We start from the raw sequence: 17,709 nt of genomic DNA on the forward strand, positions 1-17,709 counted from the left end.
TTCTGTCCTGTTCTTTTTTTTCTGTACCTCTTTTTGTGATGGGATGTCCAGAATCCAAGCTGAGGTTGTGCTTTCAGTTCCTACAATGGCCTTTTGAGATTTTTGATGTTTTTATCTTTTCATTTCTTAACACAGTCAAACAGCTTGTTTGGGATTTCCTGACCCCCACTGTGCATTGAGCAGGTGCTTTCACTGGGCTGTCCACCACAATGTGATGCAAGTGTTAGGTGGTTACAGTTAATTTAAAGCCCGTTGGTGTGTGGGGTAGGATAAATTGCACCTTCCAGTATGTGTAACCTTGCAGCCATCTATGCTGAGAGTGATCTGCCAGTCTATTGACTGTTCACCTATCTTTGGTAGGGACTTGGCAGGGCTTATTTTTCCATAGTGGTGAATAATTTCTATTCCATCTCATGGAATTATTGTCACTACTCCATTCTCTCCTTTGCCAGATCACTAGCAGAGAAATTAAACCTTGGTGTAAGAATGGATGTAATGGGACACTGCTGTTTGCTTTTGAGAGTAATGTGGGTCAACCCATTTATAGTAGAGAGCCCCTTCTGCCTTGCAGGCACTACCTGGACCTGTTTCCCTTTTCATCACATCTCTCAGTGTTTCTAGTGCTAGCTTAGCCTCGCTGGAAGTAACAACATTGCAGGTGCTAACATAGACAGGGCTTCTACAGTATCACCTCGTCTAAAAGAGCTCAGAGCAGGTTGTAATGAAGCTGTGGTAAAAACATCACTAAATGTTGCAGCCTTGTCCTAACTAGAGAGTCCTCTGCTGCTGCTGTCTGTAGTGCTGGGCTTGGTGTTGCAGAGAGGGAATTCAGAGCTGGGAGTGGGATAAAATGAGCAAGTGATGTTATTGCATCTTCACCAATAATTACTTAGTTTTCACTCCTTGTGACAGAATCTATTGACAGCCACTTGAAAGTCCCAATAAATACCTTCCTTTTCTTTTCTATTGACCATTGCACTAACATGCTCAGACCATTTTAGTGGACTGACGAAGAAAGAATTTTTCGTCTCAAAATCCCTGTTGGCTTTTTTCAGTCATATCACATTTAGCTAGATGATTTTTAGTAATCTCTGTAATTATTGTCTCAACTAATTTAGTTGATACAGAATAAAAGCTTGCAGGACTATAATTTCCTAGATTACTCTCGATTTTTCTTAAAAACAGGGCAATGTTTGTTCCCCTTCAGTCCTCTGGAAGCTAATGGTTTTAATGTGCGATCCCCTTTTTATTATGATTATTAGCATCTCAGCTACTTACTGAATTAATTTGTAAATTGTATATGATTGGAGTTTTCAAGGTATTTTCTGGAGTCCTCTTTCTTGAAATACTGTCTTGGAGAGTGTATCTCCATTGTAAGCAGTGATGGGCAGGCTTCTCCTCAGCGTCTTGCCCCATGCAGGGAATTGCCTGCAGCAGGAGAAGGCACCTCCTTTCACTTGTTCAGGTTGGGAGTAGGTGCGATGCAAATGGGCACCACGTAGTGTGGAGCTGTTCCTGCTTACCTGTACAAGAGTGCTCTCTGGTATGGAGGTGTGAGGAGGAGCAGCCCTTCTAGCCCTGTCCTCTGGGCAAAATCCAGCCTGATGTCCTTTGTGAGATGTCTGTGTTCTCAGTGTTCCTGGAGGCAGCACTCATCACCAGGAACTTCTGGTGACTTGTTTGTTACGTCTTTAATAGCATTTCAAATTTTCTCTCTGCATTCCTAATCCTCATTTCACGTTTTGCCAGCTATGAGTATGCCCTTCAGGGTTGGAATGACTTTTCTGAAGGAGTTTTTATGAGGAGTGGCTTCTACCACTTACCTTACCGTCTTTAGTGGCCTTTCTGAGCCCTATTGTAACCAGGTCTGTTACCAGATACTCAGGTTTTCACCAGTATATTTTAACTTTAGTATTTATTTTCTTCTAAATTTAATTCATTTATTTCTAAAACCAGATTGGCATCTGCCAGTTTGTGATACCTCCACATCTGATGCTTTGAGGAGCAGTTCTTTCCCAAGGTCTCTGAGTAAAGGCTCGTTCAAAAGCATCAAAATTACCTGAGAATCTAAGTCTGCTTGTACATCAAGGGTAAATTAAAAAATGTCCCTTTGCAGTTCTGCCTGCTGAGTATGTGCTTCAACCCAGCGGTGCCTCCTCCCCATTCCTGACAGCTGCTACTTGCACTATGGCCCATATAGAACAATTTTAATAATCACTGTTAATTCTAATCTATCCACGGTTTAGGTAGACCACGTGAATTTGATAGCCATGCTGTGGGCCAGTGGAGAATTTGGCCTGTTGAAATTTGGGGAAGGAGTTTGAGACAGAAAGAAATGCCCATGAGGACTGAGGAAAGAACCATATACACACTCAGGCAGCATTTGTAATCTGAAGTGCTTCCCAAGGGAGGTTTACTCTTGGTAATCCTCGGTATGTGAAATGCTTCCTTTGTTGTGTGCTCCTAGGCCTGATGCATACAAGGGGGTCCATGTCTAACTACCTGTTGTTCCCATATCTTTTCCCTGATAAGAAGAGTCTTCAAGGTATTGTTTGTGCAACAAAGAGCAGTATCTTGTGAGATTTCTCAGAGAGAGATTCTGAGCCATTCTGGGGGTTTCCATATACCCTGCAGTTTCTTCAAGCTAGGACAGAAACGTGGGTCAACAGTATTGGACACAGCAATGTGGCACTCTTACTTTGCCTCTGATTAGGAGAAGGTAATCTATCAGAGAAACAAGTGCTGCTTCTGGACTGTGACCTAGCTTGGGGAGATCTGAGCAAGTAGTAGATAGTACAGATAGATCCAAGCATTAGTAGATGAACTTTTTGCTACTAAAAATCCTGACCTGGTTGATAAGAAAAGAGACCTTGGAAGTTGCACTCACAGTCCTACTTTATTCTCACTGTACTTGTGCATCTAATATGGACTGGAATTCTGTAAAATGTAGGGCTACAGATAAATTTCCTTCTTCTGAGGCAAGTTGCCTGGTCATCTTCTATCTCTCTAGCAGTGGTGGGAGCTGGCATTCTCTGGTCCGGACAGCCACCCGGGGCAGCTGTCTCTTGGGAGTTTTAGCCAAGCCAGTTGTAAGAGCATGGTGGAGGATGCTGTGCCTGGGAGTTTTGTTCCGTTTTGTTCCTGGAGACCTCTGTAAGGATGCTCTTGTCTCTTTTGGCCACGACTGCTGTGTCCAGGAGGCCAACTGAGTTCTCTACAAGGTGGATAATTTTGGGAGGGCCAAAATTTCCTCTCTCCTTGTGCTAGGGGAGAGAGAGGCTATTTCTGCCTCCTTCTCATCAGTGACCAACATGAAGATACACCCTGCATCCAGGTGTGTCTACAACCAGTTGCATTTTCAGCTACATGAGTTTTCCATTCTGTTTTTATCATCTCCCTTGGCGATCCTTGTGTGGCGGGTAGGTGCATTGGAGCCAGCACCTATCTCCCGAGCTGGCTGCCTGGCCTCACGCCCGGCATCGCGCTACAGCCCCAGGGTCGCTGCCGCTCTGCTCTGAGCCATACTGCAGCCTGGAGTCACTGGATGGGCTCCTGCTGTGCCTGTGGGAGGTTGCAGGGCCCTGTGCTGGCCCGTGCTCAGTGCTGGGGTTTCTGGTGCACATCTGCAAGGAGCCTTGCCGTGGTTTCTCGCTGGTGCCCTGGGCTGTGGCTGCCTGATGCCTCGGAGGTGGCCAGCCAGCCACCACTCCCCCTTCACTGCTGGCAGGGGTTTTCTTCCATGGCTGGAGGCAGCGTCTGAAGGGCAATTATTGGAGCTACATAAAAGCTTTTTCCCTGTAATGGGCTACACTTCTGGTGCTGTGACAAACTACCCAGCTGCTCTGGCTCCCTCCCTCCCACTGCCTTTCTCTTTCATCCCATTACTCCTTCCCTGCTTTTCTTGCTTTCTCCTCCTCTTTCACAGCTTCCTTTCCTTGTCCCCTCAGGCCTGCTTTTGCCTCTGCCACACACAGGGGAGGAGAGCAGAGAAACAGCCAGGGCACAGGCTAGCTTGTTACAGCAGGAGCTTTAAAGCTGCTGTATAAAATGCAGCACAATAATGTGGGGGACTTCAGGCATGCTCATGGATATTATTTTCTGCCTATGTATTTAGGAGTGCTTTTGAGCAGGCAATATGCTGGAAGCAGCTCACTCACCTTATGTGAGTTATGCTTGCCCATGCACACCCATCTAGGAAAGCGTGCATGTGCACGTGCACATGTGCATCAAGCTGTCAAGTCTCACACATTAGGCTTTCTTCTCACACTCCCCTAGGCCTGTGTTTTGGGCACTTGCAGCTCTGCACCCAGTCTGTCCCCTGACGCATTCCCAAATGTGAGACACTTGCCCTGTCCCAGGATGTGACATGTCATTGTTTGCATGGAGGGCAAAGACAGCCACTAAATGGGGTGGATGTGGGGGGTGTTCCTTTCTGCCACGTATTTCAAGGCCTTTGGTGGAGTCCATCACCACATGATCCTGGGCAGATGAAGTCTACAGATACAGGATTTGACCTTTAATGACTTGACACAGAAGCCAGTGGAATTGGGAGCCTCCATGCAGATAGGTGTCATACATTAACAGGAGATGGGTGTGGAGTTATTTTTTGTCATTGATTTGCTTAGATTTTATTAATATATCAGGGTAAAGTTATATGAAATTTATTAAAGAATATTGAGTGTAGCTGTGTCCTTGTCAGGAGGCTTTTCTAGTGAGAGTAATAAAGGAAGAATAAATCATTGGCACTGAAGGGTGTGGTGACTGGTCTGTTCTTCAGAACGAAATGAACCTCAGGAGCTGAAATTCAGACCAGGAAAGTGGTTGGTGATGGGTTTTGTCATTTGGTGGCTGCATTTTGACCAGTGTGAGCAAAGCTCTCAGGTCCTGTAATTCTTAGTTTATAAAACCACTGTCACTGCAGACTTTGTTGGCAATGTAAGCAGTAAGACTATGACCTGGCTGAACTAGAGGGATGTCATTTCCCCTTGTGGTGTGGCAGTGAGCTGAAGAGGATGAAGGACTGCCCACATATTGTGCTCCTCACTGCCAAATAGACATCTGCAGTTTTGATTTTTAACAGATTCTTATTCTAAATTCCTGGAAGCTTCTGGCATGGTATCTGTCCTTTTCTTTCACTTGAATTCATCGCACTGACACCAAGAGTCTAACATACAAGGTTGTGGTCCTGACTTCTGTCTTTTGACAAGCTGTGCATTGTAGCGGTGGATCACTGACAAACCAGTGCTGCCCTGTGGTTAGACATCTTACTCTGTGCAAGGACGTAGCCCTGGACAGAGCCAAAAACTAATGTGCTGTCACTGATCATGGTACCTGTGCAAACGGGTGTCGAAGCCCCTTATACTCTGGAGCATCTTGTCCTGATCTGGTTCAGCACCTCTAAATCAAGCCAGAGTCCTAATACTTAGCTGACACATTTGATGATACCCAAAATCAAGAGAAGAGATCCCTGGTTTGTTTAAGTACTGGACAAATAAAAGGTACGTATGTGGGCGCGTGCGTGTAACAGGGCTTGGCTGATGTTCTGGTCTCTCCCGCAGGTGCACCTGCGCTCTGCTGAGCGCCTCCGGGAGCTGTGCTGCGCCAACCGAGGCACCTTCATCAAGGTGGGACAGCACCTGGGAGCACTTGACTACCTTCTGCCCGAGGAGTACACCCGCACCCTCAAAGTGCTGCACAGCCAGGCCCCGCAGAGCACCAGGCAGGAGATTGAGCAAGTTATCCGTGAGGATCTGGGCAAAGAGGTAGGGACAGCCATAGCCTGTGTTGGCTTCTCAGGCCTCAGCAGCCCCTGGGCAGTTAGATGAAGGAAAACAGGAGCAAAGAGGTCCCTGGTGGTTCTCAGTTGCAAGAGATACCAAAGGGAGATATTTCCTCCTTGCCCCTGGGAGAATGCCATGTGAATTTTCCCTGTTCATTGATGGGCATTACTGGCAATCTTAGGGAAGGAGAAGGTAACAGGGGATTAAGGGTGTGAAATATGCCAGGTGGAAATGGCAGGACTCCGCAGAGCAGTGTACCCCAGAGGTTATGCCAAGACTAGCAGTGTTGCTGGAGGTCAGGATGGAGGGCTGTCTGCCACACTGAGGGGTGGGAGCTGGAGGTATTGATGTTCAGGACAAAGATAGATTAGCAGAGCTCTGTGAGAGATGGCTGCTCTCCCCTGGTTGCACTAGACCAATTCCAGCTAGCACTGACAGCCCTTTACTTTCTCGAGCCCCTAATTAACCCCCAAAGAAAATAATAGCATAAATCACTTCTGGTGTTTGCAGTCAGGTAACGCAGTAGCCCAGGAGTCTGTGTCACCATTAACCCTCAGCAGCCCACAGCACTGAGATCAGAGGTAGGTACCTGTGTTCACTAGATATAAGGGAAGTAACTGCTGTATTTGGAGGGGCTGTTCTGCTACTTTTATTCTTGCCCCTTACAAGAAGTCCCCTCACACTCCAGCCCAGGTTGAGGAGAGGCATTTCAAGGATCACAACTGACATGGTGAGAGGCAGGCAGGAGGCAACAGTGTGCAAAGGCAGTGGTAGAGAGGGTGTGTGTGATGGGGAAGAAGACATGAGGTTGAAGAAGGCAAGCTGTGTGTGTATCTGTTGTTGCTCATAGATAGAGGTTTGTGGGGCTGTTTTCAGTTGTGGGCTGTCTGACTGTGTGGTAAGGAGGTGTGTGGGGGAACATGAGAGGATGAAGTATTTGCACCTAGTGGGTAAACTATGGGCAGATTTGGATGGGGTAGGTCTGCCTATGTGCAGTTTAAGGGTCTAGGTATTGTCTAGTCAGGAGTGACAGTTACTATTTCCCTGCAGTTTAATGGCAGGGTTAATGTCAGCCCCTGACCTGCAAGATGCTCCCTCTCTCAGCACTGCATCCGTGTAGCATGGCTGGTACCAGCTGTGTTTCACAGCTCAGTGGATAGATGGAGCAGGGTAGGCTGGCTGCTCCCTGCAGACCCCCGCTGCTCCACAGGCCTCCATCTGGCAGTCTCCCCTCCGTAGGAGCTGTGGAAAGCCATCCCAAGGTTAGCCCCCATTATATTACCACAGCAGCCACCTCTGGTTCAGTTTGTGTGGCATCTCTCAGGTGCTGAGGCAGGTGCTTGGAGGTGGGCTGTTTTCTCTCAAGTGCGTGTTCAGCTGCCACTGATATGCTCTGGTTTCTTTCAGCTTTTTGGGAGCTAGACGAACCCTCCATGGCTCATTGATTCCCAGTGAGGCAGCTCAAATCCAGTCTCCACAGCAGCCTTCCCTCTTAGCATTCACTTCACCCACATGGGCAGCGCTGGGCAATATTTAATTTTAAAGAGACAGAGAGAGGGAGGAAAAAAAGGTAGAAATGAGAAGAAAGGGACAGAGAGGAAATGCTAATGAGAGTGACGATGAAAGAGAGAAATTATGAGAATGACATGTATAAAAATAAAGGAGCTGGTGAAACTGAGCAGTATTAAAAGCCAAGGTAAATGCCCATGTCCATTAGTTGCAAGGTACCAAATCAAGGTATTTAAAAAAGATTATTTGGGGAACGTAATGCACCAAAGTTGACTTTGCTGGAGCCCAGAGGATTTAATAGGGTTATTTCAGGAAAAAATCTAATTCCAGTGTAGCTACATCCTCTGCGTTTTAAATATGATATGTTTAGCTGAAATTTAGACAGCAGAAGGGTAAGGTGGAGTGTCAGGGCAGGGGACAGTGCAAAGAGGGATCCTGAAACCTTCCCCCTTAGGGCCAGAATCACACCTGGGAACTTGCAGAGGAATTCAAATATAAGAGAAAATGGCAGTGAGGGGACCTTCCCAGGGTGCCTAGGCCTAACCCTGCTGCTCTCGAATTCAGTGATAAGACTTCCAGTTCCCCCATCAGGCATAAGAGCAGGCTCCTCAGATGAACCTCAAGCGTAGGCAAGAAGTAATTACATACAGTTTGGATCAGTGAGAAATAGCAACTGGAAATACAGAGATACCTGGGGAGGAATCAAAAAAAAGCCAATTTTGTGTACAGAAGCACTGTATCTTCAGTCAATTAGAAATGATCTGTCTTCTGATGTGACCTACTCCTGAGAATCTTATCAAAGGCTTGGATGTTTGACAAATGGAACGGTTTTGTGGGAAAATTGGCATAAATGGAGACCATGCCAAAGGGTCTGATCTTCGAGCAAAGACAGAGGGCTTGTGAGGTAGGTTTACAGTAGTTCAGCATGTGTCTGTTGTCACCACGCAGACTTGTGTAACACCCCTGCTGATGGGGAGTCTCCCATTCTAGGCCAGCATCATGGCTGGAGACTGGGAACTGCAGCATTTAGCTCTGCTGCATGAGCTAGTACACTGATTTAAAGGCAAACACCATGTGTGTTGATCTGACACAGAGGGAGAAGCACCATATATGCTGACTAGTGGGTTGCCCTGTTAAACCCTGGTTTAAGTCTAGGGGGAATCTGTGTACCTGTCAGGGGTCACTGGGAGAAAAATAATCAGATGTATTCCTTGGAGCAGTTGGGAAAAGCTGTGTGCATAAGAATAGGTGATGAGATATGATTGAAAGAGTCTCTCCTACCTCTGTTTTCATCTTCCTTGCTTGAACAAAGTTCTGAAAGTGAAAAGGTGTCAAGCGTGGAAAATGAAAGCAAAACGAGTATGTTCCCTAGCCCACAATTGTAATTTTTTCTGCAGAGCTATTAGTGACACTGGGAAAGATAGCTTGTTCAGCTAAGCTCTCTCATTCAACAAAGTGCATGCAGAGCAGAGCCAGTCAACTTCTGGTGAAATGTGGACACCAGCCATTTAGGGAGAAAAACTGTTGAGGGGCTCAGAAAGATAAATCTTTCAGAGTGGCTGCACCTTAAAAACACAGAATCTTTGTGCTTAGAAACTAGAAATGATGGAAGAAATGTTTTGCCAGTGCTAGGACTAGAGGCATTTCCTCCCTCTGGCAGGTCTGTTGGAAGGGACTGGCCTGTGGCTGTGGGATACATGGATACTGGGGAGGTGATGCCAGTTTGGTCCCAGAGCCAAGATGTAGAACCCAGGGCATCTCTGAGTTTGGTCAAGCCAGTTCCACCTGACAGTCCTTCGATGTCTGTCAGAAAGGCTTCCTATAGGTCCTTCTGTATGTGATTTCCATGGACAGGGTGCTCAGAGGAACTGATCACTCATTGCTAAGACTGATCGGACTGTTGTGAAACTCTCTCCTTTCAAAAATACATCTGCTTCTCTCTGCTCTGATCAAGGCCATTCCAGATCATCCCTGCTCATAGGACTGAGTGGTTGCAGAATGACTTGGCAGCTTTTACAACCCTGTTCTTCCAAATATCCTTGATGCATTTCTGTTGTCTAGCTCCAGTACTGTCCAGTGCAGTCCCTAATATGGCTCCGTGGGTCTCACTCCTCTGCCACTATGCAATGATAATGAGTTTAGATACTGTGACATCTTGTTTCACTGTGTACTCCTGTCTATGGCAGCACACTCTTTTACCTCTTTCTAGTCCTAAAATACCTCCTGGTTTGCAGTCATCACACATCCCAGTAGGCCACAGCATAGCTGTACCCACTCAGCACCACTATAATCCCTTTCCCGTGTACAGCAAGACGTCAGTTTCCAGAGCCCATTGCTCATCAGTTGCCAGCCCACCCTCACACACTGGCATTTTGTAATCAACTTTCTGACCTTTTCCCCAAGACTCCTTATTTCCCCTCTCAGCGTGTTTGTGTACTCCATATTCTACCCAGGCTTTAACTCATGTTGGAGGTAGTTCTTCTTGGTGGGAGATGCTCCCTCCCTATCCATCTCTCACCACTGTCCTTTCAGAAATATCCTAGTTCTTCCACCTGTGCTCCTTTTTGGCAGGTTCCCGTCAGACTAGTTCTCTGGTTCCCACTCCTGTGTCTGGTCTGAGATTGTGCAGTTGAGGGTTAGGGCAAGGATAAAGTTAGCATCCCCACGAGGCCAGTGTGGTCCCAGGTAGGGCCTTTCCCATGCTGTTGGGGCACCTGTGTGGTGTGGCTGCCCAGATGCTGTGTGTCCAGGCTGCATCTTTGCTTGGGGGTAGAGGGGCTGGTGTAGGGCACAAGGCAGGCCTTGCCTGCCGTGGGAGTGAGGGTCTCCATCCTCCTTGCCCCTTGACTTATCCTCACATCTCTGGCTTCTTGCTCACAGTTGTTGAAGTTGTCACAGAGATGAGTGGAAATCGCTGAAGCTGAGAAGTCTCGGATGCTACTAAATGAGGGATCTCAAAAAATCCTGACCCCATGTATCCACATCTGCATACGTACTTATACCATTGCCGGTGAGTTTGCTGCAGGAAGGCTGAGAGGCAAAACAGGCTCCATAGGGAGAACATGTCAGTGATTGAATGTGTTGGTTCCAGTGCTTGCTTTGTTCAGTGCTGGGAGAAAGGGCTGGGGAGAGCCCTGAGGTCAAGGCTTGCCTCTGCTGAAGCCAAATTGTATAAGGGGCTTAAATAAATGGAAAGACAGTCATCTGGAAGGATGTCAGTCTAGCTTTTTTTTGTGGGAGTGCAGGTAATGGGAAGTAGTTTCTAATTGCTTGATTAGCCAGCACCTCCAAGGAGACCATCCTTTTCATCCACAGTTAATTGCGGCTTTTACCTGTTTTTCAAGGACTATTCTGCCATTTGCAAGAAGCCTCCTGCAGCCATACGGTAATGGAGCTCGCTGATTGAGCAGGGCAGGATATGTCAACGGTTTGTGATTTGTAAGCAAAGCACGTGTGGTAGAGGAACCTCCTGTGCTTTGGCTTGTGAAACAGGATGCATTTTCACAGTGATGTTTGGAGGACCCAGCCTTAGATTAAAGGGCTTTGCTCTCCTTGGATTCCTACCACTGTACCTGGCACGGCACCAGTGCTGTGAGCTAAGAAACAGATACGCCTCGTCTGGGAAGTCATTGTCCCTGCAGCAAAACCATGGCTAAGAAGGGTAGTGCTATTTGTACCTCTACTTTAAATTGCTCCCAAGGTTCCTACAGTGTTTTCTAGCTTGGGTCCATGGGCGTTATTCATCCACTGTTGAAATGTACCCATATACACCTGGAAGAATAGTCACTGCAGTGATGTGCAGCAATGCCATGTGGCCATTTGGCAGGGCGGGACAGAATTTGTATGCCCATGTGAACCTGCCATGGGAAAGATTTAGAATGAGACCACAGCAAGGTGCTAGTTTCCACAGCAAGAGACTTCCCTGCCCTTGAACTGTTGGAGTACAAGAAAAGACAAAGGGAGTAGAATAGACTCCTCTTTTTACTCCTGTTTTTGTACGCATTCTTGGTACAGCATGGCAGCCTTTGCTGTGCCAGTGGCGGGAAGAAGAAAGAACTGATTCCCTTTCCTTCTGGAACTGTTGATTAGCATTTTAAGCTCTGGCAAGACATAAGCTTACTTCCGATTTGCAGAACTATTGAAGCAGTGCTCAGCCTGGTGGGAGAGCAGCTAGGCCTTCAGTAGGCTGTTGGGTATTACACTGCATGTCCTACAGCATCCAAGTTGTTCTCAAGGGAATATGAGCCACTTTCTGTAGCTGGTTCCATATGTTGCCCTAGAGAAGATTCATTTACCCTGCTACATCACCAGATCTTCAGGTCACGATGCTGCAGATCCTGTTATGGCCCCAGAAAGCCTCTTCCCAGGCTGGCAGTGTTGTCTAACCCACCCAGGATGCCAGGACATGTGCCTGCTTCCTCCAGTGTTGCACAGCCTTGTGGTTAAGTGTTCTGCTCAGAAGCACTGATGTGCGACAGTCAGCACATGGTTGCTCTCATGTTTGCTTGGGACTGATGCTGAATGGCTCTGCTGAACACCTGGGTCTCTCATAGCTTGTGACCCTGGTTCTGTCCTTAAGTACCCTGCTCCAGCAACGCTCTGCTGGGGTCCTCTAAGTTGGCCCTCGTGTACATCGGTAACAGGCATGAGGAAACTAGATTTAGGTCAGCAAGGGCCTCTTCTGCCTGCTATGGTTGTTATGTCCATCGCAGGAAATCTCCTCTTCCTGCATAATATGACCCACTCTCCATTACCCACCGGGGTGGAAGCTGGGCTGTGGTGGACATTAGTCTGACAGTATGAGGGACTGGGAAATGGAATAGGAAGATTTGGCCCTTCTCCCACCCCTCTGAGCCTCTCTCAGTAGGCCCGTCAGGGCTTCCAAGCAGCCATCAATAAAAAACACATTTGTATTAAAACTATAATGAGGAATAAAAAAACTTCACATTTTTTTCAATAACTTGGGATATAAAAAAGAGATTTTTATCAATTATGAAAAGGATTTTGGCCATAAAAGGTAATTTAAAGAGTCTGAGATGGATGGTGAATAGCATTAATGTCATCCAGAACAAATGGGCCCACATTACTCAACTGAAAAGCAGGAGTGGCTGCATGTGCAGGTCCCACTGCTGCTGCAGCCCCTGCCGTGCTCTCCCTGCCTTGCCTCTGGTAAGAGGCCTCAGTTGCTGGCGGATCTCAGGGTGGCTGCCTCTACACTGAGCCCTTGTGTGGGCAGTAGCTGCCCAGAACCACTGTTCCACTGCCAAGGGCAGATGGGGAAAGCAAACCAAGGAGCTTTGTGTGGCTCAAGTGGTACACCTGGCTTTCTTCCTTGTGTCCCTGCTCACTCTGTTTGCAAGCTCCCGTGTTACTGACCCTTCGTGTCATGCTAAGGACGACCTGGTGTCCTTATTGCCAGGGGAGCTTTGGGACAGGGTACTGGCTCCTCCCATGGGTTTTCTCTCCACTCACAGCTCCTGGGAGAGACTCTGGCTGAGTCCTGTGCTCATGGCAGCCTCTTCCTGGGTGCTCTAAGCCCTATTGCCTAAGAGAGAGAAGGTTTTGTGGATAGATTAGAGGATAATCTCCTTTGGCTTCCTTCAAGTTAATAAGATTTACAATACAGGAGGTTGGACAGTGGATTTTCTGAAGGATTTTTTGGAGTGCCTTCTGCAAGGAAGTGAAAGATTTGAGATCAGAGAATGCAACGGGGAACGGCCTGGTAAGGAGTAGTTCTGATCTGCATGCTTAGTGATGTTTTTTTCTTTAATTTACAAATTCTTTAGGTGCCTGGAGTTTAGTATGTGACATACCTGCATGGAATTTGTTGGTTCACAATGTGTTGTCTTCAGCTGGTAAGCTCTCTTCAGTATGATTTTCTCAGAGTTTTGATGACACATGAAGTGTTTCTCTGATGCAAATAAATCTTGGCTGGCAATGCATACCACAGCTGTGTCAGGCTGTGTTCAGTGTCCATGTCCTAAGAAGGTGATGGATATGCTGCACAGCAGTGGTCTAGCCACTGGCAGAAACCACCTCTCAGCACATGGGTAACCCTTCCAGTTCCAGAGAATCACTGGAAATCGCTATCTGTAACTGGGATTAATAGTTCTTATGTGGCCTTCTTGCATATGGAGACTTTATTTTTTCAAACATGGTGTGTGTCTCATTTGCTCAGCAACCTCTATGCATCTATGAAGCAGCAGGATCTGGGCAGGAGCAGAAACACTGAGCTGCCGTGTGGAGGGACTGGCTTCTGTTTTAGAGCCTGATGCTGATATATTCAGAAATAGTCTTACTTGGTGCTCTGATCTAGATACTGGCTAGGTTTAGTATGCCTGATTTTTCTCTGAGGGAGCAGAGAATCCTGTCATCTGCCTGCCCACTGATCTTTTAATTTCCTACTTGACTCTGCCTGGTTAGCATCTCCTGTTTTCTTTCAGAATTTTATGTCTGTTCAGTTACTTGGCTCTTGACCCATCAGGAACATGAAAACATGATGCAGTGAGTCTGGCGACTTTTGGCAATAGGCTATTTGTAGATGAAACAAATGACATAAGATGAAATAAGGAGTTACAGGGCCCAACCTTGGCATATCTGCATTTTTCTAACACACAGAATAAGCACATAGCATTTTTACGATTATTTAAGATGTACAGTGATCTAATAAGCTCTGTTTTATGGCACTTCTGGGATCTGTCTGAGTTGACAGCTCCTGATTCCATGGAAGAATGCTGAACTATAGAAAGCACTTCAACTCTGCCTGCAGGTTTTCCTCCCTGTGAAAAAGCTGCTATGGATGAGCACACTGGAAGTCCTCTTCATGGGAAGCCTCACATTCCACATGCTTTTGCATTTTGAGGATTGAAGCAAAAATTGAGATCTAAGGGGTTCTCAAAGGTCTTTCCATCATTGGTGAGCAGAGTTTGTCATCCCTTGTAGGCAGACGAGTCTGAGAGAAGAAATTTTCTCACGTTCCCTTTGGAAATCAAGTTATGTTTGTGATCATTAAGCACATTTTGCACTTATTTTCTGTAAGCTTTGCAGTGCTTTGGTTTTACAGGATGCATGGTTCAGAGCCAAACCCGTGAAGCTGTCTGTGACAACTGAAGCAATAAACTCACATGACCTATTGCTTCTGCCAAGAGAGCTCAGCTGAAGCAAACCCATGAGTTTCTCCCTTACAAAGCGCACATAAACACTCCATCTCAAATTGGCAAGTTCTTGAAAAAGGCTGTTCAGCACCAACCCTTCCAAATTTCAAATGATTAGTAGAAAATATACATTAGTTGGCTCATTTCAGATAACAAATGAAACTGAAGTGGTATCTGTTGTGAGTGAAGAACAAAGCTAATTTTGCCAAACACCTTACTGGATGTAAGTGATTGGTTCAGGTCTACTAACTGTTATTCCCATTTATCAAGAAAGACTAGGAGGAGGCAAGAGTGATTAAAATTACCAGGTCTTGTTGACAGGGGTTATACTAAAGGAGTCTTTACATGTAACTTTTGCTGTCTTGTCCTTTGTGAACTACTTGTGTCTTTGCCCTGGCTGCCAAGAAAACCTCTAAGCCCACACCTCCTGTCCCAGGCTGTCTTTTGTCCTTTGGACTGTAATCTAACCTTTTCCTCTTATTTTATTTTCTTTTTGTTTGAAAGAGCTGTGAGGCTGGTTCTTAATGGGGATATCCTGTCAAAGGCCTTTGCCAATCCATTGCAATTAACAGGACCAGCTCAGGAATTACAGGTTGGCTGCTCCAAACTAAACATTTGAGATACTGAATGGTTCTCAGTGAGCAGGGAGGAAGGGAAGGGTATGGACTGTACTGGTTCCGTGGACCTTAGCACACTGATACACTGATACTATACTGATACTACACACCATAGCACACTGATGACTATTGGGTTGAGCATCTTCAGTGACTTAGTTTTCTGTACCCAATGAAGGAGAATGTGCAACCTGACAAGTTGCAGGCTCTGGGCTATTCTCTCCTGGCTTTGCTCTCCATGGGGCATGTCTGGAGTGGTTCAGTTCTTGGCCCTTCTATGGTGAAGTGGCTCCCTGGGTTATGATGAGGTGTTTTTTGAGTTGGGTGCCCCTACTTATATTAGATAGAATCCACCAAACTGCTTTACCTCATCCCCAGGAGCCGAGTGATTTTTGAACTGTAGGAAACAGAGCTAGATACCAGTCAGTGTTTAGAGGCTCCCTGTCCTGTTCCTATTCCAGAGGCTGACTCTTGTTTCATCTGTTTATGAGTTGCATTGGCCCTAGGATTCTGGCTCTAGAGCAGTGGGTTGCTGGATTGCTTGGAAATGCATGTATATTAATCAAAATTAACCCCCTACCTTTGTTTCCTTAGCCCACTTTTCTCCTTGTAACAACCTCTAGCAGTACACCCTGGGAGTGCCAGAGGAGAACCTTTATACAAGGTGGAAGACAAACGATCTGTTTCCCACTGCACCCTGGACCGGTAGCCCTTCCCTTTGCAATGCTTGTCACCCTGCAGTGGCAGCAGCAATGCTAGGCCTGTAAGTGTAGTTGATTTATGTTAACTGTTGAAACGATAATGTTTAATCTGTAAAGTGCTAATCTATTTTTTATGTTGATTATGAATAGGCCAGCTGTGCCTACTTTCCTATTCATAGAGTTTAGTGAACAAGCCCATTTCACAGGCTGGGTTTGGAGGGTGATTTACATGAGAGCAGACACTGCTTTAAGGAGAGTAAATCAGCTGAGTTACACCACTGAACCAGGGACCTGGCAGCCCAACAGATGATCTGGGGACAGGGAAAAAAAACATGGGAGGAAGAGGCAGATAATAAATAAACTGTAGAAGAAGCAGATGGATCAGAACAGAGACATGAAAAGTAGGGGAAGTATGGGCAGGAGGAGAAAGGGGAGGTTGATACTCAGAAGAGAGATTGACAGAAGGAAGCAGGAAATGATGTGGCTGGCTTAGCATAGGGCTTTTCTCTCTGGATCAGTGCAGAGAGCTCTGGGCTTCAGGGTTTATATGACTGGTCATGAGGGGATGCACGGAACCCCTTCCCCAGCATGGTGCCAGTGATGCTGTTGGTAGAGACAGTTGTGGATTTAATTTGCTGTGCAGTTGTCTCTTTTGAATGACTCTTATGGATCTCTGTACATTTTTTCTGAGGGTAGGCTGCAAAGGATAAAAACTCCAGGGTCTCATCCAGATCTCTTTGTAAGTTATTCTACCTCGACTTCTCTTCAGTCCCTACACCTTGTTCTCTGTGGTGTAGACTGCTGTACAGCTGTGACTCTTGCATTTGCTGGCATGCCAGTATCACATCAAGGCACAGTCAGCACCAGTAACTGGTTTATGAGCTTTACATCTTCAGCAGGGCTTTACTACCTTTTTAGCATATATCTTCTAATGTAGTGACCTCATTATATCCCTTCCTTGATACAAATTCAATTCAGGAAGAGCTGCCCACATCTGCCAGTCTATATGTACTTCCATGTCCGCTTCAGATCCTCACTGCTACTTCCCTGTCCTATTACTCTGGGGCAATGCTGTGCTTTAATAAAACTTTATCACACCTGCATCAATATAATTATGAACAAAGCCTCAGGAGGGGGTGTAGCTGGGCAGAATCTGTCTGGGACTGGGCTCTGCCCTCTGTGTGTTTGTATTGTACTGTGCCTCTGTCCATCCTGGTGACAGCCTGCTGCATTGTGCAATGCTGCTTCTGTCATTCCTGCTCTTTGTCCCAGGCCTAGAAACACTTTCTCGTCATACCTTTCTGAGGAGACACATAAAAGCATTCCACATAACACTCACAGGAGTATGCCTCTTTCTCTCCGTTTCAGGAGCTGGAGTAGAAGGGTCTGTCAGTGTAGCATATATTCATATGCATGCAGTGCTGTCCTGCCAGATATGTACCCTGCAAGGCAGTCCTCCACTCCCCCTGCACACCCTGGCTTTGCAGACACACACACACACACACACACACACAAACACCTGTCCTGACCCTGTGCTTTGCTTGCCTCTCTGTGGACGAAGGATTTTGCCTACTGTTCCCCACACAGCCCGTGCACACAAATGCATTGCCCCATGCCTCCTCCTTAACTCTCTGCGCAAGCCCTGGCACAGCTTTGCTTGCTGATCAGATTCTTGTAGCCCACCTCTTCCAAACATATACCCCCAGACATCTCTTTGCCACTCTCTGTACAGTCACATAAACCTGCCCATAAACGTTTCTTCCCCACCATCCCTTCTCTCATACATTTCTCAAAGCCCCCAGGCTTTCAAAGCTGAATCAGAGGTATTTGAGATGAGGCACAGGTGATGTGTGTTCCTGAAGGTTCCTATATATCCTCAGGCTCTGGCAGCTGGTTATTTCTCACAGGACTGTTGCTGTTATGCAGGCTTACTGCTGACAGAGCCCTTGGG

The 17,709-nt window shown here is 46.6% G+C and overlaps 1 protein-coding gene across 9 annotated transcripts in view; it reads left to right on the top strand.

Moving 5' to 3' along the window:
• ADCK1 (aarF domain containing kinase 1) overlaps positions 1 to 17,709 on the top strand; it is a 91,381-nt gene that overhangs the window by 35,499 nt on the left and 38,173 nt on the right. For 6 of the 9 annotated variants that reach the window (XM_033008705.2, XM_033008702.2, XM_042791105.1 and 3 more), the window contains one exon: positions 5,559 to 5,762. The exons of 1 other annotated variant lie outside the window; for it this stretch is intronic. In XM_033008705.2, the coding sequence (XP_032864596.2) occupies positions 5,559 to 5,762 (204 nt within the window). Of the gene's footprint in view, positions 1 to 5,558; positions 5,763 to 10,254; positions 10,300 to 13,075; positions 13,145 to 17,709 lie in introns of those variants that run through there. 2 more of the 9 variants (XM_033008710.2, XM_033008707.2) reach the window with 2 other exon arrangements.

The sequence above is a fragment of the Tyto alba genome, unplaced genomic scaffold, assembly GCF_018691265.1.
Source record: "Tyto alba isolate M040663 unplaced genomic scaffold, T.alba_DEE_v4.0 Super-Scaffold_18, whole genome shotgun sequence".
NCBI lineage: Eukaryota > Metazoa > Chordata > Aves > Strigiformes > Tytonidae > Tyto > Tyto alba.